A 23,015-nucleotide genomic window follows, 5' to 3' on the forward strand; every position below is an offset into this window, starting at 1 on the left:
AGACATGAATTATTAAAACGTGTCCAAAACTCTTTGTACAAATGAAGAAACTGAAGTTCAAAGAGATCAAACCACTTGCTCAAAACTTAAGCAGATAGCAAGACCAGGCAAGGAACCCAGGTCCTCTGATTCTAAATTGTTAAAGCTATAAGCACTGGTTCATCTTAATGTTCAAAATTAAATTCAGTGCCATTATTAAGTTAAAATGGGTAGAGGGGAACCAGATTTTCCTCCCTATGATTTATAATATTTGGCAGTTTTCTTATTTGCTCAGACAGACATTCCAAGAATCAGAGTTGGAAAGTTCCGTGTACCCCACTCCCTACCTGAAGAAGGGTCTTCTCTATGATACATATGATATGGTCATCTCGCCTTTGCCTGCAGATCTCTAATGAGGGATAACTTACCATCCCCCAATGCTTTCTCTTCCACATTTACCTCATGCCTGAAGTCAGTTATGTCCCCTCTAAGCTTTTTTTCCTAATCTGTTAAACATACCCATTTCCTTCAACCAGTCTTCATGTCATGATCTCAGCTCCCTTCACCATCCTCCTGAGAGTTCATTTTCCTGAATGCTCTCCCACTTATCTATGTCCTTTTTAGAAATGTTGCATACAAAATTGAACAAGATACTCTATCCAGTATGGCGGATATAAGAATTGTCACCTTATTGTTCTTGGACCTTGTGCTTATACCTCATTGCAGCTTAAAATCACATTGACTTTTTTTGCAGTCCTGTAATACAGTTGACTTCTTTTGGGTTTGCAGTTACCAAGAAAACAATTACAAAAAATCCCCCCAAAACCAACCCAGATTTGTTTTAAACATGAAAAAGATGCTTCCCCATATTATGTTTCTGAAGTTAATTTTTTCAAACCCAAACACAAGAGTAAACATTCCAGTTAAATTTCTTCATCTTAGATTTAATCCAGTGTTCTAGCCTGTTGAGATCTCTTTGAATCATAACTATTTTCCATTGTGTTTAGCCGTCCTTTGCAGTTCTGTGTCATCTGCAAATGTGATAAGCATGCTATCTATGTCCTTTTCCAAATCATTGATAAAAACCCCTCAGGCATTTCACTGGAGAACTTCCAAATAGACATTTAACCATTAACTGAGTCTGGCCAGTCAACATGGCCCCTAATGGAACTGACATCTATTCCAGCTTTTTACCTTCTCACTGTGAAAAGCATGAGAAGCTTTGTCAAATATTCTGCTAAAACCTCAGGAAACTATATACACTGTGTCTCCCTGAATTACCCATCTAGTAGTCCTGTTTTCAGAGAAATGGGGAGGGGGGAATTCAGTGAGTTTGACATGACCTATCCTTAATGAGCATAACTGCCTTTTGTAGACGTTCACTAACCATTCCTTTAATAATAGATGCTAGAATTCTTCTAGGAGTCAAGGGTAAGCCCACTGGCCTATGGTTTTCAGAGTAAAGGCTTGCTAAAGTGATATAATTCAGACCTAACCCTCTAGTTAGAAACACCATAAGATCGAGATCATTATTTATAAAGTCTCTTACTTTAAAAAATTTAATTGATGTCATAGATTTTTTTTTTAAGGCAATTGGGGTTAAATGACTTGCAGGGTCACACAGCTAGTTAGTGACAAGTGTTTGGTCTGAGGCTGGATATGAACTCAGGTCCTCCTGACTGCAGGGTCAGTGCTCTATCTACTGCGCCACCTAGCTGCCCCAACATCACAGATTTAGAATTGAAAGGTGACTCAAACATTTAGTTCAATATTTTCCTTTTACATTTCTTGTTTTTGTTGTTCAGTAGTTTCAGTCATGTCTAACTCTTTGTGAACCCATTTGGGGTTTTCTTGGCAAGGACATTGTAATGGTTTGCCATTTCCTTCTGCAGCACATTTTATAGATGAGGAAACCAAGGCAAACAAGGTTAAGAGACTTGCCCAGGATCACACAACTAATAAGTGTCTGATGCCAGATTTGAACTTTGGTCTTCCTGACTCCAGGTCTGACACTCTTATCTATTGCACCACCTAGCTGCCCCCTTGTTTTAACATCACCTTCATTTCTGAATACATATTTTCCCCTGTCATAACAGACCATTCCTTATAATAACAAATAATAAAAAAGAAGAGAGCAGTTTAGCAAGACTACTCAGTAGTCCTCATTAGACTACTGAGTCTAGTGATACTTGGTAATGTTCTTCTACTCATTGCTCCCCACTTCTGCACAGATAAGGCAGGATCTGTGTTTTCTATTCTCCATGACGCAGGCTTGGTTATCATAACAACACTGTATTTAATTCTTTTTTGTTTGTTTTTCCATTCACACTGTTGGACTCATCATGCATATGGTTTTCCTGGTTCTACTTAACTTCATTCTTCTTTAGTTCAGAGAATTCTCCTCATGCTTCTGAATGCTCCACAAATTCATAGTTTATTATGACACAGTAATAGTTCGTTACATTTATATGCCAGTTTGTTTACCTGTTCCTCACTCAAATGGGTACCTAGTTCGTTTCTAGTTCCTTGATACCACAAAAAAGTGATGCTATGAATATTTTATTTTTATCTTTCATCTTCTTGGGTTTAGGTTTCTAGTGGGGGGGGGATCTAAGTCAAAGAGCCCAGAGATGGACATTTTGGTCCCTTTCTTGGCATAATCCCACTTTTTCTCCCCTAGGATGATTGTACCAAGGTATAGCTCCTTAGGAATCAACAGTTCCTTAGTGCTCCTGTCTTTCCATAACCCCACCAACATTAAGTATTTACTTTTTTAACTATATTTGATAGTTAGCTGGGTGTGTGAGGTGAAACCTCATAGTTGTTTTGATTTGTGTTTGTCATTAGTGAATTGGAACATTTCATATGGTTGTGAATACTCAGCACTTCTTCTTTTAAGAACTAATTGTTGATATATTTTCATCGTTGGGGAATGGCTCATCACTTATGTTATTGTTAGTTTTCTATATACCTTAGTTATCAGAGATATTTTCCCCATTTGATTGCTTTCCTTCTTAATGTAGTTATATTGATTTTGTTTTTGTAAAACCTTTTCAGTTTATTTTTTGTGATTGCTTTGTTTGGTTAGGCATTCTCACTTATCCCATAGCAATAAAAGATGCCCATCTCATTCCCTTGTAACTTTTCTTATGGTTGAACATCCATTTTGAGCTTATTTTTGTATAAAGTATAAGACTTTGATCTAAATCTAATTTTTGCCAAACTACTTCCCAGTTTTTTCAGTAGTTCCTGTTAAATTGAATTCTTCTCAAGTAATACATGTCCTTGGGTTTATTAAACACCATATTATTAAGTTCAGTTGCTTCTGATCTATCCTTATCTAGTCTGTTCTGCTCATCTACTTTATATGTTTTTTAACCAGAACCAACTAGTTTTGATGGCATACAGTATAATTTGAGATGTGGAAATGTTGTTCCATCTTCATTCCTACTTTTTAAGGTTATTTTCCTTGAGATTTTAGGCCTTTTTTCTTCTTCCAGGTGATTTTTGTTGTTATTTTGCCTAGCAAGTAACCTCCTAGGTGCTGATGGTTAGCTCACTGAATTGGTAAATTTATTTAGTCAGTATCATTTTGTCAATGGAACTACCCAACTATGAACAATGAATATCTCTAATCATTCAAGTCATCTAATTTTTTAAATAGTGTTTTGTGATCGAGTTTGGAGAAGTCTTGTGCCATGGTAGGCTGAAACCTAAATAACTTAATGCATTTTTTCATTATTTTGTATGAAACTTCCCTTTTTATTTCCTTCTGAATTTTGTTAATGCTATGTGGAGATGTCATTTATTTTTCTGGGCTTATTTTCTATTTTGCTACTCTACTGAAGCTATTCGTGTTTCTTTGCTCATTCTCTGAGGTTTTCTAAGGAAACCATATCATTTGGGGACAATTTTGTCTCTTCAACTATATTTATATCTTTGCTTTCTTTTTTTAAATTTTATTACTATTGCTAACATTTCTAGAACACTGAATATATAAGAATAACACTTCAAATAACACTGAAGAAAAGAGGCATCCTTTCTTTACTCCGTATTTCTTGCAAAAGATGATTTCTTCATTGAAAATAATGTTGACTTTTGGTTTTAGATACGTACTTTATTTTATCATATTTTAAAATAGCCCCTCTTGGTTCTCTGCCCCTCATTTAGTTTAAATAGTATGCATACCTTTTGCGTTTTTGTAAAGGAAGAAACTGTCATTAGCTCTAGAGAGAAGATATTTTTCAAAGAAGATGTAGGTTTTTCTATTAACTTTTTTTTAAACTCTTCTTTGGACCATCAGTCATTAAAATCTGTTTTTTGCTTTCAAGACTTTGCTTTATTTCTGTAGCATCTCCTTAGGAAAGTTCAGAAGAAAAGAATAAACAATTCAGTCTTTATTCCCCCTTCCTGCCTCCCTCTTACATAGGTCAGTAACATGATGGAGTGGAAAGTTTTAAACACTTGCCATCTGTGCCGTTGGGCAAATTACTTAACTTCTTACTCTCAGTTTTCTCATCTGTAAAATTGAGATAATAACATTCATGAAGTCATTCTACTTTACAGTTGTACTTTACAAAACTTAAAACAATATGTACATGTGAGCAAGTATTATAAAAGGTAGTTTCATTACGTTTATTCAAGGAACTTAGTAGAGTTCCATTATCACTATCCTTCAAGTTATGCATACCGTTCTCCTTTGTATTCCAACTAAACCAAACCACCGCTGTCCCCTGAGTGTGACACTTCATCTACCACATCTGGCCCATCCCTCTTTGCCTGGAATTCCCTGACTTCTTAGATCTCTCTCCTGGAAGTCTTGACTACCTCCATTGTAAAATAACACCTCTTCTATAAAACCTTGCTTGAGTCTCCTGATCTGTGATTTAAAAACAAAAACAACAACAATTACTCAGTATCTTTTCTATCCTTTTTTCACACGTCTTAAGAATTGGTCCCTTTCACTCTCAAAATGATATCCTATCCATAGCATGGGTTACCTCTGTGTATGGTCTGGTACAATTGCGTCCCATCTTTGTTGTCTTCAGTGCCATTTCTATCATGTCTTCAGCATGTTGGATATTGTAATGTAGCCTAAATACAATAAATGTTTATTGACTGATAAATAGGGTGACTTGACTGTCTTTGGAGAAAGTACCTTGTTGTATAAAACTTGACTTCAGCTGATTCTTCCTCAGATTTCATCTTAAGTGCCCTGAATTAGCTGCCTAATTAAGTTACCTGCCAACTTATCTGTCTGTAAACTTGTATGGAACTCCATACATAAAAATTTGGGTTAATTGCTATTTCTAGTACACATCCTTCACTTTCCCATTCCTCTTTGTTCCATACTCCTGCTTCCTTAATGGTGCCTGGGATGCCACCTTCTACATTCTCTATTTTTACCCCAATGACAGCCTAACAATATTTTCTGTCTTCCACTCATTTTGTTGTCGTCGTTGCTGTTCAGTCATTTTCAGTTGTGTTTGACTCTGCATGACCCATTTGGGATTTTCTTGGCAATGATATTAGAGTGGTTTGCTGTTTTTTCTCCAGCTTATTTTACAGATGAGGAAACTGAGGCAAACAGGGTTAAGTGAGTTGCCCAGGTCACAGAGCTAGTAAGTGTCTGAGGCCAAATTTGAACTCAGGAAGATGAGTCTTTCTAACTCCAGCCCTAGTGCGCTAGGCACTGTGCTGCCTAGTTGTCCATCTTCCACTTGTAGAGTCATTGAAATGTTACTTCCCCATAAAGCTACTCTTTGATCTCCCCAGGAGAAAATAATCTCTCCTTACTTTACTCCATTCTCCTATGACACATATCTGTTCTGTAGTACTTAAAACATCCATCTCTACATTGTAGTTTTGTAATCTCTCTCTCTACTTAAATGCAGTCTTTGAGGACATCTGGATTTTTTTTTTAATTCCCCACCCCCTGGACCTTGTACTTAATTGTCCCATTAAATGTTTCATTTAAATGAATGTTAAGTGATTGTGAGCCACTCTGTTGCTTCTATGAACAGCACTACATTTATGAGCTTTTTGCTCAAAAAGAGCTAACCATGCTAAATATTGAAGCTCAGATTCAGGATCACAATTGGGGGAAGGTAGAAGAGGATAGGCATTAAGAGTGATTGACATTCAATTAGCCAGTTTATTTGCCATTTCTACTTAATAGTCTTTTGTTATCTCCACTGCCTAGCATAGTGCCCGGCACATAGTAGGCACTTAATAAAATCTTGTTTGATTGATGTAATGGGTTCAACCACCCCCCTCTAATCATAGCTTCATAGTTATTTTGAATCAATTTACATATTAGCATTTACATTGTGTGCCTTGGATTTAATATTTATAAAACTTAGTGGGGTGAGAAAGTCTACATCTCAATTCCTAATAATAATGAATCAAAAACAAATGAGTGAAATACCTGCTGGTTCTGGCATAGAGCTAAAAACCCCTAATACTTTTTTGAAAGGCTTTTTGGTGAGGAAAGCAGTATCTACTGTAGTTGAACTTCCACTTTGCCCCCCCCCCCATCAGCGCTATGGTTAATTATCCACTGCAGTTGCTTGTGTATGCATCATTGGGTTCTCCTTCCCCTCCCCACCCGTACACCCTCCCCTCCTCTCCCAACCCGCCCCCCCCCCCCAAACCGGACATAGCTCTTATTCTCCAAGTAATGATAGTAATTGGTGCTAGGACAGACCTTTTACTCATCCTTCTCTGAGCACATTTCTTATGGCAGGTGTCTAGTTTTTAATTAAGTGCTAATGAGCATGCCTAGCAGACCGTGAGGCTGCTGCCAACTTCTCCAGTTTTATGTCTTGCTGTTGCTAAGCCCCTTAACAGGTGACAGAGCAGGAATTAGTGTCTTTGAAACGACAGGAAGGTGATTATATGCATAAAATAATTGTTACTGTGATCTTAAAATGGTAAATGCCTCGTTTATATACGCTTTTCAAGAATACTCTTCTTGTCGTCCCTGGTCTGTCTTTGTCCCCATTTTTCTTCTTATTGGGGTGGTTTTACTTCAGGGGTGAGGGAGATTTATGTGGAAGGTGGTCAGTCCCCTTTTCCCCACTGTAGGTTGTTTGTTTTTCAGATGATAAGGGGTGGGAGGGGGAGGTTTGCCAAGGTTTTTATAATTCTATACAAATACTTTCTTGATTTCTGATGATAAATCATGCGATTTTACCTTATACTCTGAAGGTAGAGAGATTTGAAGACGGTATTTATTGTTCTATTTAGAAATCAGTGAGAAGGTAGTGCTTGAGGCCCTTACTGAAGAACGGGCATGATTTAATGCAGTAGGAACAGTCTAGGCTGGCCATCAATAAAATAAGCAGTTGAGGCCGAGGGAAGTTACCACAAATCAGAGCCTTAATTTTGGGATCTGACAGGGCACCTTAGAAATTAAGCTTTAATCATTTTTACTCTTTCTTCTAAACCTAGTTTTATACCTGGCAGCTGAAATATGGCTAAATTTATGTTGCATTGCCTTTTCTTGAGTATTTTTCATTGCACACAGTAAGCTATTAACTGTAATTTGAGAGAAAAGAATACCTTTTTAAATGTGGGCAAATTTATAGCAGGGTAGGGAGGAGGGGGTGGTTGGTGGTGGTGCAGTGTTGTGTTAGAGAGGGAAGCGACGTGGGTAGAGGGAAGGGTGGGGAGGGGAGTCTGGGTGGAGAGTGGAGAGAAGAGCCTTCTTGTCCAGGCCCTGCTGCTCACTAGCTGTGTGTCTTTGGGCTTGCCATTGAGCCTCAGTGTACTCATCTGTAAATGAGGAAGGTGGACCAGATAGTCACCGTACCCCTTCCATCTTTCAGCCGTTGATTCTAGGGTAAATTACCTAGACTGGCGAGAAGTCATTTTGTCTCACCCCTGCCTGGAAGCCTTCTTCTCTACAAAATTTCTGAAAAGAATCACCCAGATTTTCTCCCTGCCTGTTTCCTTCAAGTAAACATTACTTGAGTTCACAAGGGAGAGGCTGTTCAGTTGTTGGGGGGTTCTCATTTTCCAGTTATTCTGATTTATTTTGAGCCCATATCTGTCTCCTTGCTACTTTGAATAGTTGGTCCTTTCTGACCTCTGGAGCTTAGCAGAATAAGCTTAATCCCCCTCTTCCACATGACAGCCCTTCAAATAAGAAAGCAACTGTTCTACCTCTTGGTTTCTTTATTCCTTTTTAACAAGTGAGAAAAATCAGTTTGGCTGTCTTTGCCACTTGGTGTTAGATTAATACCAAGAGTATGTGGTTGAAAGGAGATTAGACATTAAACAGATTCATAAATGGAGGTCCTGGAAACTTTGCCACTGATTCTCCCCATTTAAATAACCTAATCAGGCCTATGATAAGTAAAAGTAACAAACTTTTAGGGTGAATCATCGTGACAACAGCTAACATTTCCATAGTGCTTGCAATGTGCCAGACAGTGTGCTAAGTGTCTCATGCTATTCTCAGAACAGCCCTGGGAAGTAAGTGTTATTATTATCCCCATTGTACAGATGAGGAAACTGAGGCAAACAGTGGTTAAGTGACTCGCCCAGGGTCACATAGCTAGTAATTGTCTTAAGTCAAATTTGAACTCGGTTCTTTTGGACTCTAGGCCCAGTGCTTCTACCCACTGTGCCACCTAGCGTCTGGGGATCTAGGAATTATAGTTCAGGAACAGTGGTATGGATGGGAAAAAATAATATGTGAAGCATGATCCTTGAATCTAAAGAGTTAACCATATGTTTACTTTTTTCTCCCTCTTCTTCCCTCTGTATCGTCTTTCTCTGTATATATTTTATCCTCTTACTCCTTTTTCCTCATGCTCTTATTTCACGGTTCTGTTTTCTTCTGGGAATGACCAACCACCACCTGCCCACAGCAGCAGCAACTGCAGGCTCAGCATCTCTCTCATGGCCATGGACCTCCAGTGCCTCTAACACCTCACCCATCCGGACTCCAGCCTCCTGGGATTCCACCCCTTGGAAGCAGCGCTGGCCTCCTGGCCCTCTCTAGTGCATTGAGTGGGCAGTCTCACTTGGCAATAAAAGATGACAAGAAACACCATGATACAGAGCACCACAGAGGTGAGAGGCATGGCAAGCCTGATTAGGACCTGATTCTTTGTCAAATGAATATTCATACAATGCTGCAAAGTTGTGTCCATCTCCTAAAGAAATCCCAAGTTTATATAAAATGAGAGAAAAGAAACTGTCAAACCTTTTTACCACTGAAAAACTGAAGTTTTCAGTGTTTGAAATGATGGGGATTTGTAGGCTTTCTCCCACTCTATAGATTGTGGGGCTTTTTTTTTTTTTTTTTTTTTTTTGACATGTTGGCAACTGCTTAATGTAATGTCAGTGGCCTGCACCATATTATGGAAAACTGTTAACTGCTTAATTGGGTGATTTTCAAAGAAAGTAATGTTGTGAAATGGGGTGAAATGAAAGTTAAATTTTAAAGTGAATGTGTTCAAATGAAAGGTTAGATAATTGCATCTGTTACTACTTAGTTTCATAGGCTTTAATTCTAGTATGCATTAAATATTGGGCAAAATTGCACTTGACTAATTTTTGAAGAAAAGTAATTTATTCTGTCATGAAATTAAAAAAATAGGCTTTGTGTATGGTTAAACTGTAAATCTTATGTTTACAAAATACTGTAATTTTCAGGAAATCACTGTATTAGGAATGTGCAATGACTTATATAAATAAAAGCCATTTTTAAAACTGTTCGGGGCTTGTGTTCTAATTTTTCCCCCCTTTTTTTTATTTCTGTTCTTGCCTCTGTGTCTGAACGGGCATGTCTGTGCGTTTCTTGGTAACCACGGGATCAGACAGAGAACCGGGCACAGTAAGTACTAAAACTCCTAACATAAAAATATTCCATTTTTCCAACACTTGCCCAGACTTTACTTCTCTTTCTCCTTTCCAATGTGCGCGCGCACACATATAGACACACACACACAGACACACAGAGCTTTGTAATGTTTGTTTTAGTTTTTTGGGTTTTTCTTTTTTCTTTTTGTTGTTATTGTGGGTGTTTTTTGTTTTTTGTTTTTTTTTAGTGACAGTTTTGTTTCTTTTCTGAGGTCTTCAGTTTTTTGTGTTAGGCCAGAAGACAAGATTATTTTGTTTAAAAGCTTTGTCAGTAGTGGGGAAGTACAGGCAATTGCTTGCTGTAGCTGTTGAATGTGTTTCAGTGTATATTTTTCTCAGACCCATATCAATGATAAACTTATAGCTGTGCGTGAGGTTCAGGTTGACTTGAAGAGGTTGTGCAGACTCCTTTTAAGGGAAACCTTCAGGTGAGAAATCAGAATTCATAGTGAGCAAATGTTACCTCTTACTGAGTGATTGATTACACCCTTATGAATGTGTCTTAGCCACTTGGTTCACCCATGCACCAAAATTTCCCTTGAGTGTTTGCCTTTAGGGCATGAACTTCAATTTAAATAAAATTACGTCAACATCAGTATCTGAGTTAAATCCTAAGAAAGCAAGGCAGTTTAGGTGAAGATGCTATGTGCATATGGGTTTCATTTAACCTTGGTCCATTTTGCATTCTCCACAGCTCCTCCCTATCTCCTCCTTTCTGGTTTCCACTATTTGATGAGAAGTAGGCCTTAGAGACTAGAACGGTAAAAACAGACTGAGAGCAGGAGCTAGCATCGCCTGCTATTGTGATCTCTCTTTTGGCCCCTTTCCCGTTCAACCCCATCCCCACCCCACCCTCACTTTTGAGGCTTAAGAAGATTGAAGAGTTGTGAGCATCTTGTATGTGATAATTATTGTATAGAATAAAATAAGATGCTTTGCATAACTTTTTTTGCTATTTTCATATCAAAGATCTTCGAAGCTTTAGAAAAGAGAATACCTAAATACTTAGAAAAATGAAAATCCTAATTCCTTTTTTCCCCCTCCCCACATAAGACTGGAGGTTAACAATAGTTACTCTTGAAAATCTTTGTGAAAAATTTTTTTTTGTTGAATCGTTGCCAGGGAGACTGATTTTGGTGAGCCCTCTGTTAAGAGTTTTTTAAACTGTCAGATACCCTCTCTAGAATATGCAAAGAAACATCACAGTTAGGGAACAATATGCATGGTGTCAAATGATGAAGGGAAGTGGAACTTTTAGTATTTACTGTCAGGATTTGTACATTTTATCGTCCCTGAATGTTTCCATAAATTGTTAGCATTTTCCTTATTCCTACTTTTTCTCTAGAACAGGAGTTCTTAAGCTTTTTTTGTGTCAAAGAACCTTTGGGCAGGTCTGTGAAATCTGCAGATCTCCTCTGAGAATAATGTTCTTAAATGCAGTAAAATGTACTGGATACAAAGGGAGCCAATTATAGTGAAATGCAGTTATCAAAGTGTTTTTAAAAAGTGTTCACATGGACTCCAAATTAAGAATGTCTTCTCTGGAATGTCAAAAGGAGATTCCGCACCATTAGACTAGATAATTTTAACAGCATATACGGAGTTGTCTGACTAAGGGCTTGTCCCTGACTATAAAGAAACACGTAAGTGTATATATATGTATTTGTATGTATGTTCATATGTGTATATATGTGTGCATGATAATAGCTAATGTAACATATAACACTTGAAATGTATGCCAGGCACTGTGCTAAGTACTTTATAATTAATATCTCATTTGATCCTCACAACAACCCTGAGAAGGTTAGTGGTATTATTTTCCCATTTTTACAGATGAGGAAACTGAGGCAGGTAGAGGTTAAGTAGCTACTAAGTGTCTGAGGCCATATTTGAACTCAGATCTTCTAACTCCAGGCCAGGTGCTCTATCTACTGTGCGTTTATATACAGTATGTATACTTTTTTTTAAAGTCCAGTAATTATATAACACTTAAATAAGAAGGCCCATATCACATCGGTTAGACCCCTGTGGTGAGCTAATGAATGAAAATGAACAAGTGTTGCATGGTGTGGGAAGGCATGAATGGGTTACAATTTGAATCATATATCAATGAGGTCAAACTCCAGGGGAAAATTGAGATAGTGAGATATCCAAAAGGCAGTAGCATCTTATATCTCCTATCTAGAAAGTATATGTAATTGGTTGATATGTCCTACATATATGTGGTTTGGGACATATCAATGGGAACAATTACCTGTGATTTTTAAAAAACGAGGTTTTTTTTTCCATGTCAGTGGCATAACTAAGAAATTATCTACACATTTCTAATAGTGGTATGGGATTCTCCTAGGTTTCCCAGATTGGCATGTATCTTATTTTGCTACTTACCTCTGGTTTATATATTGAGAATTTGAGAAATTTTGGCAGGATATGATTTTAGAGGCTGAGGAGGGAGGAGTACTACCCTTAAAGAAGTTTAAAATTGTTCTTTACTTTTTTTTTTTAAGCCAAGCTCTGCTATTAGTTTTTAGAAATCATTGAATGAACTTCCTGGTATTGCAAAATGAAAATGCAGAGATGTTGCATAAACCAATCAATAAACTAATACAAAAAAATCAAATAAATCATTGCTTATTGGCCTTTCCATTGTATTTTTAAAAATTTTTCTGTATCTCGGGCAGAATCTATAACATTTGTTGTCTTAGTGTTTTCAGATTAAGAATATAACAAGTTTATCTAGTGCCTGTTGATAATACTATGAGCCTATAATATAAAGTGGGCAGGTGTTAACAGTTTTGTAACCTGACCTTTTCATAGACCTGTCTTAATGCTGCTTCATAGTAAGTAGGTGAATGCTGCTACCTTTTCATCGGTATAATTTGGCTATTTTTTTTTCTTTTTAAAGGAACACATTTATGATTCTTGCTGAGTATATAATCTGATACAGAGTTTAATATAAGACTTAAGAGGATATGTATGGATGCATGTAGGAAAATATGCATCAGTACCTTTTTTTTTTAAAAAAGTAAATGTTATAATTTGAAATACCAAGCCTAGAACTTGGCAGACATGCAATATAATGATAATGCCCACTGGCTATTTGCAGCCCCTGCAAATAGGTGTAGGGTTTAAAGAGAGTTATCTATTTTGTTGTTCATTAGCTTTTTCTTGCCCTTCCTATATTAAACAGCCCATTATTTATATAAAGTGTAAAAGTTGAACCCTTAGACTAGGACCAAGTTGTATACGTTGGGAGAATGAGCGGGGGATGTCTCAGACCTATTTGTTCATCTTCATTTTCAGTATTTAAACATTTTTTTTTTCCAGGAGAATTGGGCAGATTTATATTTATGTTGGAAAATTGAGATCAAACTTGATAACTTTTATGACCAGATTCACTCAATGTAAACAGAAGTTGCCAATAAGTGAGACTTCAGGTAGAATGGAAATACTTTCCTGTTTATTATATCAGGTTTCAAGGGCATGGTCGGTCTTTAGATCACACAATTCATCTATGCTAAATCTGATCGTTTTTAAATTGAGTCTCGACAGAAATTGTAAGAAATTGCAATTCCAAGGAGCTTTTGTCACACAAATTCCCAAGAACCTGAAAAACTTTTTAAGGTGTTTGTAAGGTTGAAAAGTTACTGGAATTACGACTATTCAACAAGGAAATCCAGGGCTTACTGCAACAGCATTTAGCAGTCATCATAAAGCCATAACTTAGTATTTGGAATTGATTTGAAAATGAATTAGACTTGGTCTTTTTTTCCAGGTTCTAATGGTACAAACAGTTCATATAGAAAGATTTAGAATTAGTGGCCATTTTCTTTGTTCTGCTTTTGAAGAAAGAAACTTGAGTTGGTCATTGGTGCTTAAGCTAAAGGGCTTAACAGATGTTTGCTTACGTGAGCATCTAAACGTAAAATTCTCATTATGTAGTTGATAAGTGTAGTCTGGAACATGTGAAAAGTAGAAATACATAAAATAATTGAATTTTGAGATAGGAAGGGACCTTGGCAGTCATTATAACATCTAACTCCTTCAATTTACACTTTAGGAAATAGATTTAGAGAGGATAGGTTACTTGCCGGTGGTTGGCCAGCCAGCTAGCTAGTTAGTGGTATTACCTGGCACTAGAAATTGGGTCTCCTGATAAACTTGGCTAGAATTCTTTCCGCTATACCATGCTTTTTTTTTTTTTTTTTTTTTTTTAAGTTTAGCTTTTTTATGTTTATACTTTGAGTGAGATGATCCTTCTCGGAGCTTTTTAGAAGATACACCCATCATGAATTTATTACCCACTGAGGAAAACGTGATTTCATTTTACTTTTCTTGCACATGTATAGTAAACACTTAAAGTGTCTCTTGGATTTATTACATTTTTATTTTTTAATTTTATTTTTATTTTGAATTTATTATGGATTTTTTTTAACTATTTCCCTCTTTTATGGGGAGAAAGGGAAATCATTCTTTATATCATAGCAGAATTTGTGCTCCTCGAATAAAAGAAAATTTAATATTGTATTAAGTAAAACCTGAAATTTCCCCATGGTGTAGGATAGTTTATATTAAACTTGAAGTACTTATAACATGTTTAATTCATATTTCAGAGTTAGTGTTCTGTAGCTTCTAAATTAATACTGTAAAGAGCTATCTTGTCAAAGATGATAATCTAGTTTTTCATATTGTTTGTGTAATCTAATTTTTCAATATCCATGCCTAGCCTAGAGAAAAGCCATATTTTGGGGGCTTAAGATTCTTTTAGTTTTTGTTTTAAATCCACAGTGGTCACTTATGGGTATTTTTAAGGTCTGCCATCAGTATAGGTGTCTTATGCTGCATTCAACAAAACTCTTAGTCTTTTTCTGTAGCCTATTTTTTAGAGGTATAAACTGTTTGAGGAAACTATACCCCTGAAATGCATGAGTGTGTTGTGTATGTGATGGGTTTACACATGTGGCTTTTGCTTTCATATAGCCCTACCTCTGTAATATGCCACTGATCTCTCCTTTCCTACAGTAACTTAACTTTGATACTCACATTTGTCAGAGGGAGCAAAAGCAGGAAGAGATTTTTAGCACTATGTATAATTCTCAGTCTTACCTATACCAAGGAATCAACAGAAAAGAAGACATGAAGGCATGATATTTCATTGTTGTTTTATTTTTTTCTTAATCATGATGGAAAACACTTTAAACTAATTCCTAAAGAGGAAGAGAACCAAGTATTCATTAGTTGAGCCTAGTATGTGCCATGCACTGTGCTAAGGGCTTTACAAATACTATCTTAACATTGTCCTCACAACACCCTTGTGAAAGGTAGGTGCTATTATTAGCCCCATGTTCCTAATGGAGAAGGCTAACATTCAAGTAGAATTAAAAGCCTCTTTGTTTACGTACGTGTGTGTGTGTGTGTGTGTGTGTGTGTGTGTGTGTGTGTGTGTGTGTATCCATCCCAAAAGTCTTAGTGCAGTCAGACTTTTGGGACCCCTTGTATATGTATGCATGTGCACACTCAGAGGCAGAAGGTAGTATTTTATGGAAACTTTAGTACTAGTTAAGGACAACATATTCTGTATATTAGGTTGTTATTTATTATACTTGAAGAAGTAGTTAGTTTAATTACTAACTAGTGTCCCAAAAGAATTAAAATTTGTAGATGAATGATAAATTTCAGGGAACTTGATCCCAGGTCCTCCTAACTTTAGATCAGTTCTCTACGTACTATGCTGTCCTGCCTCCCCCCAATCCCCACCCCCACCCCATGACTTTCTAGGAATGGGGAAGCTGAGGCCAGGAGAGGTTAAAGTGGCTAGACAGGGTCCTGCTGGTCCAGGATTTGAACTCAGGTCTGTAACCTCAAACCCAGTGCCCTTTTCTACTGGATCAGTCAATTAATTATTAAGTGCTTATTATTGAGTCTACCCAGATTTCACAGCTTCTGCTCCATGATCATAGCAGTGGTATTTTTTTCCATCTTCAGGTGAGGAAAATAAGGGATTGGGAGATTCAGTGAATTGTTCATGAAAACAGGAGGGCTCACTCTAGTTCTTAGACCATTATTTCCTATGTTGGAAATAGTCTCATTTTGGTCTGCTGAAATTATGCTTGGGATTAGAGTGCTGGGCCTAGAATTAGGAAAACCTTCAAATCCAGCTTCAGATACTTAGCTTTGTGACCCTGGGCAAGTCACTTAACCTTTTTTGCCTCAGTTTCTTCATCTGTAAAATGAACTGGAGAAGGAAATGGCAAACCACTCCAGTATCATTGCCAAGAAAACACCAAGTAGAGTCACGAAGAGTTGGACACAACTAGAACTGCTGAACAGCAATGATCTCATGTTTTGCTGGATGACCAGGAGACTGATGGTATTGGTTTTTGGCAAAATACTACAAACAAATGAGGTTTTAAAATCATATGATGCTTACTGTTAAATAAGGCCCCGCATTGTGAGTCATTTTGGGGAGGCAAAGAGATAGCTAGGGGACAGGAGATAAAGGCACAGAAAGTTAACCTAAGATTCCTTGTAACCAATTAAAATTTTGTCTTTGTTTTCTCATTTCATAGATGTATAAATTTCTGTGTATCACCCTAGTTAAGAGAACCATATGAATCAGGAATATGCTTTTGTAGTGTTGTATACTATGTAAGAGCACACTGATACTTGCCCATATTTTGAGCCTTTTAAATAGATGTACGTCTTTTAGGCCCGTCCATTGGGTAGCCAAGGCTCCGAGGTGGTACGGAGCTGCTAAATGAACAGATTTGCTCTTTTGCCCTATCTGCTGATAAGTGAGGATTCAGCCTTAATGGATTAGAAAGTCAATCATGTAGTCTTTAAATGTACAGCAAAATCTGTGAATGACCAACTGCACTGAAAAAAAAAGTGTAGCTTGTGGCAGTTATTTAATTGGTGCCAGGTGTAGATGAAGAAGGCACACAGATGTGATGAGGTGCACTGTCACCTAATTGTTATAATGTTCAGTGTAAAGTTAATTGTTGACGTGTAGAGTGTGCTAGCAAATTAAGTTCCCACTGCTTTATATTAAGGATAAATGAGGTATCATGAGCTCCCAGTCTGTACCTCTGACACAGATACTTTTCTTGTGGTTGGAGAAAGTCCCCAAGGGTAATCAGAATGGTAGTAAAAAAAAAAAAATCCATTTGAGTGATGTGCTTTATCTTCACATTAAGGAAACCTACCCAGCTCTCAGTGTACCCATGAATGAGTTTTTCTTTTATGTTTGCCACTGATGGTTTCATGGTTTGGATTTGGTTGGCAGAAAAGTTGCTTTGAAGTCCCAGGATATTTGAAGGGTATAGAACAAACATTCTGGTAAGTGACAGAATGTAATGGTTCATTGAGTTTGCTTCTTTTTTTCTTTTTCTGGAGTTGCTTACAAAAGCATATTAGACCATATGGACAAGTATTAATGTTGAGTGGGAGAAGAGTAAAATATAAGGAATAAGATGGCCACTTAATAGCTGTGTGACCCTGGGCAAGTAACTTAACCCCAATTGCCTTGCCAAAAAAAAAATAAAGTAAAAGAGAGAGAGAATAAGATGCAAGGATCAACTTTATAACTATTTTGATGTATCATCTAGGGTGGGTGGTTTCCAACTATTTTGAATATAAGGACCCCTTTTAACATCAAAACATTTTTGTGGTAGTTTTATTCACTTAGTATTAATTAATAAAATACAGTTTTCAAAAACTGAATCAAAAGAAGCTTTTTGTCATTGGTTATTTTCCTCAATCAGTTCTGTTTATCAATTGAAAAATGGAAATGCATCTATTTTCAGGGAAAATTATTCAGTCCACAGAACCCGTGTGTAATTGTTTATGATGCTGCTTGATACACATGGATTCCTGGACAGACAGACCCCTTACAGTCATTCTGAGCTGGCTGGCCAGGGTCTGACTTACGTGTTGTAACCCACTGATTAAGATATTTTCACCCTTTTTATTTTAGTCAGGCGAGTAGCATCCCCAGGATGTCTGTGAGACTGTAAGGATAACCAGCTTTATTGTTCCTTTAACTTAAGGCTCACTCCGACTCAGCCAGGTGTGCTCCTGGACATTTGTTAGGTTACTCAATTAAAGCTATGTGACTTAAGTAGAATGATTATTTCCTATTACCTTTGGACATTTATTTCCGGGATATAACCCGAGAACCTATTGAACCGTTCAACCCAGAACATTAAAACCTTCTCCTAATTGGTGAGCCGGGTAGTGCAGCACATTCAGGGAAGGGAGGAAGAGGATCCCGTACATGTCTCCATAAAATTATGTTGCACAAATGGCTTTGAGAGTGCTCTGTAATGTATGGTACATTAGCCCATTTAAGATATTTTAAACATGCACTTATTCACACGGTGCCATTTTCTAACTGGCATGTTCCCCATCAGATCCATCACATCACTGCTATTAGCATTAGCAAGGGGGTTGCTTTACTCTCAAGCCCCCCACATCTGTTCATGTTCTGTCACAAGTTGTCCACTTTCACAGGTCCCATAGCGTCCTTGGTTTTTGACTTCTCTATGACTGAAATGCTTCATGAGCTGGAGGCGCACAAATGAGAAAACTCCTTGCTGTAGGAGCTCAGGCAATTTCATGTTTACTTAACAGCTCTTCTCATCAATGAAACAAGCCCATATTTACACCATTGTTCTTGTTAACATTTAGCATGTGGTATGGGTGTGCATGAATACAAATAAGGCATGCCATTCTGGGGCACACTTAATATTTATTCAGCCCAATAATTTATTTCCAGCTGTGGTACCAAATAACATTTTGTGACAGAAGTATGTTTTGGGTTTAATTCCCTCATATCTTTTTAATTTAATTTTTCTTTCAATTAACAAGCACTTTCTCTTCATTCTACATTCTTTTTTCCCCTCTGGCAAAAAAGGAGGAGCAGGGAGAAGAAACCCTTGAGAAATATGGATAATCAACAGAAACAAATTCCCACGTTGGCCTTGTCCAAAAATACATGCCTCATTTGGTACATCACCTCTCAGGAAGTGGGCTGTCTTTTCTTCATCCTAGCTTCTCTCAGTTTTGGTTGGTTATCACAATTGGTCACAGTTCTTAAATATTTCGGAATTTTTCCACTTTCATAATATTGATGCTCTGATTTTGCTCACTACATTTCGTCAGTTCATACAAGTCTTCCTAGGTTTCTCTGAAAACATCTCTATCATTTCTTACAGAACAGTAATATTCCATGACATTCATATACTGTAGTGTGTTCAGTCATTCCCCTAATTGATTGGGCGCACCCCCTTGGTTTCCAGTTCTTTGCCATGATAAAAAGACCTACTCTATATATGGATCTTTTCCCCCTTACTTTGATCTTTTTCAGGTGTGTTATCTCTGGGTCCAAAGATCTGTGTAGCTCAGCATGTGCTATTATAAGTTGCAGGTTTGTAGGAACCAAAAATAGATTGCTCAAGGGGCAGGGACACATAATAGTTTTATTTGAAGGCAAAATTGATTTATTTTGCAAAATAAAATAACAGAGGAAATGTAATACAGTACAAAGAGCACTGGATCTGAACTCTGAGAACATGGGTTCAAATCCTAGTCCTGCTGCTTACTACTTGTGTGACTTTCAACAAGTCAGTTCACTTCTCTTGGCCCTCAGTTTCCCCCATCTGTTAAATGAGGGAATAGGGCACTTATGTGCCAGAGTGCATACAATACTGGTCTTTGGGTCTGGAAAGCCTAACTCTGAATCTTGTCTCACACATTTACTACCTTTCTAACATTCAGAGCAAGCCACTGATGATAATAACCATTTCACAGGGTTGTTAGAAGGCTCAAATGAGGTAATAGAGGTAAAGTGCTTTGCAAACCTTAAATATATAAATGCTAGTAATTATTATTTTTTAGATTTTAAAGGACCCTTTTTAGCTCTAAATTCATGTTTCTGTAAAAAAGTTGGTATTTGTAGCTCTTCCCAAAACATCTTTTGCATCTAATCTTAGTAATTGCCTACAGTTCATGGGTTCAACTAAGATTTAATTTTAAAAACATCAACATATAGTGTGGCCTTTGGAAGGCAGAGCACCAAATGGAGCTAGAATGTTTTGTAAGATGAGTCCTTTATCATATGGGGTTCTCAAATATTAATTTCTGTGTCTTTATATTTGGGTATGTTGAGATGAATGAATGATCAAAGCAAACTCTTACAAATCTGAAGGGACTGTGATGTACAACTTAAGAAGATGACTAACTGGTCTATGTATAGTATTCAACAATATGCCTAAAATGACCATGGATGTCTATAATAAGTTTAACGTGTATATAAAAGACCCATGTAGAATCTGTGACAGTGTTATTATCTAAGTATAAAGACATTAGAATATGAAGTTTAAAGAGAGACACTATTTAATTTTATATATTGATCTCTTCTAATAACTTCACATCTAAAGACAATTTCTTCATCTTTTCCTTTCTCTTTTACACTTCTGTGGTTTCAAGTTGAGGGTGCCTGGGAATAGAGAATGCTGGACTTAGGAATTAAATCATTCACCAGACATTTACCCTTGGTGTGGCCCTAGTCAAGTCACTTAACCTCTGTCTGCCTCAGTTTTCTTCCTTGGAAAATGAAAATAATAGTACCACCTATGTTCCAGGACTATGAGGATAAAATGAAATAACATTTATAAAAAGTGCTTTGCAAACCTTAAGACACAATATTAATGCAAACTTATTTTTATTCCATGTCTAGAGTATTTCAGGGGAAATTTTTTTTTTAAAAGTGTATTCATTTAATATTCAGTTTTAGGTTCTTTCAAAATTATGTGTAAAAAGTCTCAAAATGACAGAATGACTATTCAGATGAAGCCAAACCATGGAAAAGGGGAGAAGGCACATTAATACGTGTACAAGGAATCTAGTGTTCATTTTTTGATATTTTTGATATTTTTTGAGTCATAGCATAATAGGTCATAGCATAATAGGTCAAGAGCTAGTAGGAACTCAGAGCCTGTTTAGCCCAACCAACTTATTTTGCAGGTGAGGAAAATAAGACCCAGGGAGATTAAATGTGATTTGCTTTAGGGGTAGCACAGGTAATGCAATAATCACCCAAGGCTGAATTTGAATCCAGGTCCTCTGACTCCAGAGTCTATGATTTCTCCCCCCACTTACCCCTTTAAATAAATAATAAACGTACATATTTTATAAACTAAATTGTCTATTTACTTGCTTTTGATTTCTAAGGGCAGTAGTGACTGAGTGGAAGTGCTTTCATCATCCCTAGTTAAATTGCTTATATCAGAAATAATGAAATCAGAGACAAAACAAAATTAAGGAAATTCAGAGGAATGAAAGACAAAATGAACTGTTTCCTCTCAGTTACTTTTAGATGGGACATTGATAGGAATATGGGCTATTCTTGATATGATTCTACTGGCAGAACTTGTTAGACATTATTGTGCTATGAATTTGAGTACTCCTGACCAGGAATCCTTAGCCAAGGATTTTCAAGCCTATATCAGACTCTAAATCAAGTCTACAAGTATTTATTAAGTACTTACTATTTGTTAGGCACAGTGTTAAGATCCTGAGGCCTATTAACTATAAATTCATTTGACTTACCGTGAGATTTTGTGATTGTGATCTTTTAAAGCCTGAAAGTGGCCAATTTGCAGATGGTTAGGCAGGTTAATTAGACCAGCTGTAATTTAAAAAAAAAAACTGTTTTAGGCCATTCAGAAAGGAGCATTAAGTTTATGTATTTGGAGGGGCTCAACAAAGACCTGTTGTAGTGGGAACCTAGTATTTGGGCTTTTTTTTTTTTCCTCTGCCGCCTTATTGCTCAGAACCAAGTTCCTATATTTTGAATCTCTCACAAGTACTTTCTGGTGGGTTCCCGTGTTGTACTCATTGTTCCTGTTGGAGAGGCATAATGTTGCTTGTATAAAGTAATGATTTCCCACAGATGTACCTCTTCACCTAGTGGAGAGGAGCATTGACATATTGACTAAGCAACCTGTTGGAAGCCAGCTTTGCATACTGAGCTCACATTTGATTATTTCCACCTTTTCTCCTTCCACACCCCCCCCCCCAAGCTCTCAGGGTGGGGATCTGGCCACAGACCAGTTATTTTCCAGCACACATTTTTTCAAGGTAATTAGTTCATTGATCCAACAAGGCCACCTTTCAGCCACAAAATACTGTGGTGAAGACATTACTTTGAGTTTCTTTAGACTAAATTGCACTGGGCCCCTGTCCCCTATGCTTTTATGTAAGCCTCCTTGGCATTTGTTTAGCTTGAGCGGTCATGAATAAAAGGGCTTGGAGCTAGCTTTCAGATACAGCCCCTTGAAGCAGGCCAAAGAGGATTCTGATTGCCTGCACTTCCCTCTTTTCTACTTCTTCCTCCTCCTCCTCCTCCTCCTGTTCCTGTTGCTTCTTGTGGTTGAGTGTTAATATTTAAGAGGACTAGAAAGCTCCCATGGTGGCATCTTTGGTTTTTCAGGGGGGAGTCATTCAGAGCCCAACGAACTGGATGTTGTGTGCCCCTACCCCACCTTCTCTGCTTTGCCTTCTGTTCTGGTAAGCAGCTAGATGGTGCAGTGGATAGAGTGGCCTGGAGTCAAAAAGATTCATCTTCCTGAGTTTAAATCTGGCCTCAGATGCTTACCAGCTGTTTGCCTCAGTTTCCTCATCTGTAAAATGAACTGGAGAGGGAAATGGCAAATCACTTCATTATCTCTGCCAAGAAAACTGCTCATGGGGTCTTGAAGAGGCAGACTGGACTGAATCATCACAACAAAAGGAATGAATATTCACAGCTTTTTAAATGCACTATAAAATATTTGCCCTCTGGAAACCAAAGCCTTATAATCTGAAGTTTGTTTTTAAAGAGGAAAACCTTTAAAAAAAGGAAAGGTATGCAAATGTGGATTGCCTCTTAACTTCCCTACTCTTAATTCTCTGGCCCTCTTTTAGAAGGGGGTGGGGGGTAGCTTTGTGAAAGAACGGCATTACTCTCACTCCCCCCCACCCCCCACCCCTTCTGCTTTCTTAATGGTCTGAACACAGCACTGAACAAATTGCGCTCTTGCATATGCTAATCCTGCACTTTAAAAGAACTCATTGTAACATGTTGTAATGCTTTAGCCTGAGGGGAGGTAGGGATTGAGGGC

At 37.4% G+C, this 23,015-nt stretch overlaps 1 protein-coding gene across 7 annotated transcripts in view; it reads left to right on the forward strand.

Moving 5' to 3' along the window:
* LOC114025702 (transducin-like enhancer protein 1) overlaps window positions 1-23,015 on the forward strand; it is a 116,472-nt gene that overhangs the window by 48,167 nt on the left and 45,290 nt on the right. For 4 of the 7 annotated variants that reach the window (XM_027839167.1, XM_027839168.1, XM_027839170.1 and 1 more), the window contains 2 exons: window positions 8,856-9,060; window positions 9,810-9,826. In XM_027839167.1, the coding sequence (XP_027694968.1) occupies window positions 8,856-9,060; window positions 9,810-9,826 (222 nt within the window). The remainder of the gene's footprint in view (window positions 1-8,855; window positions 9,061-9,809; window positions 9,827-23,015) is intronic. The other 3 variants (XM_027839169.1, XM_027839173.1, XM_027839171.1) reach the window with 1 other exon arrangement.

The sequence above is a fragment of the Vombatus ursinus genome, unplaced genomic scaffold (assembly GCF_900497805.2).
Source record: "Vombatus ursinus unplaced genomic scaffold, bare-nosed wombat genome assembly UNPS02014832.1, whole genome shotgun sequence".
NCBI lineage: Eukaryota > Metazoa > Chordata > Mammalia > Diprotodontia > Vombatidae > Vombatus > Vombatus ursinus.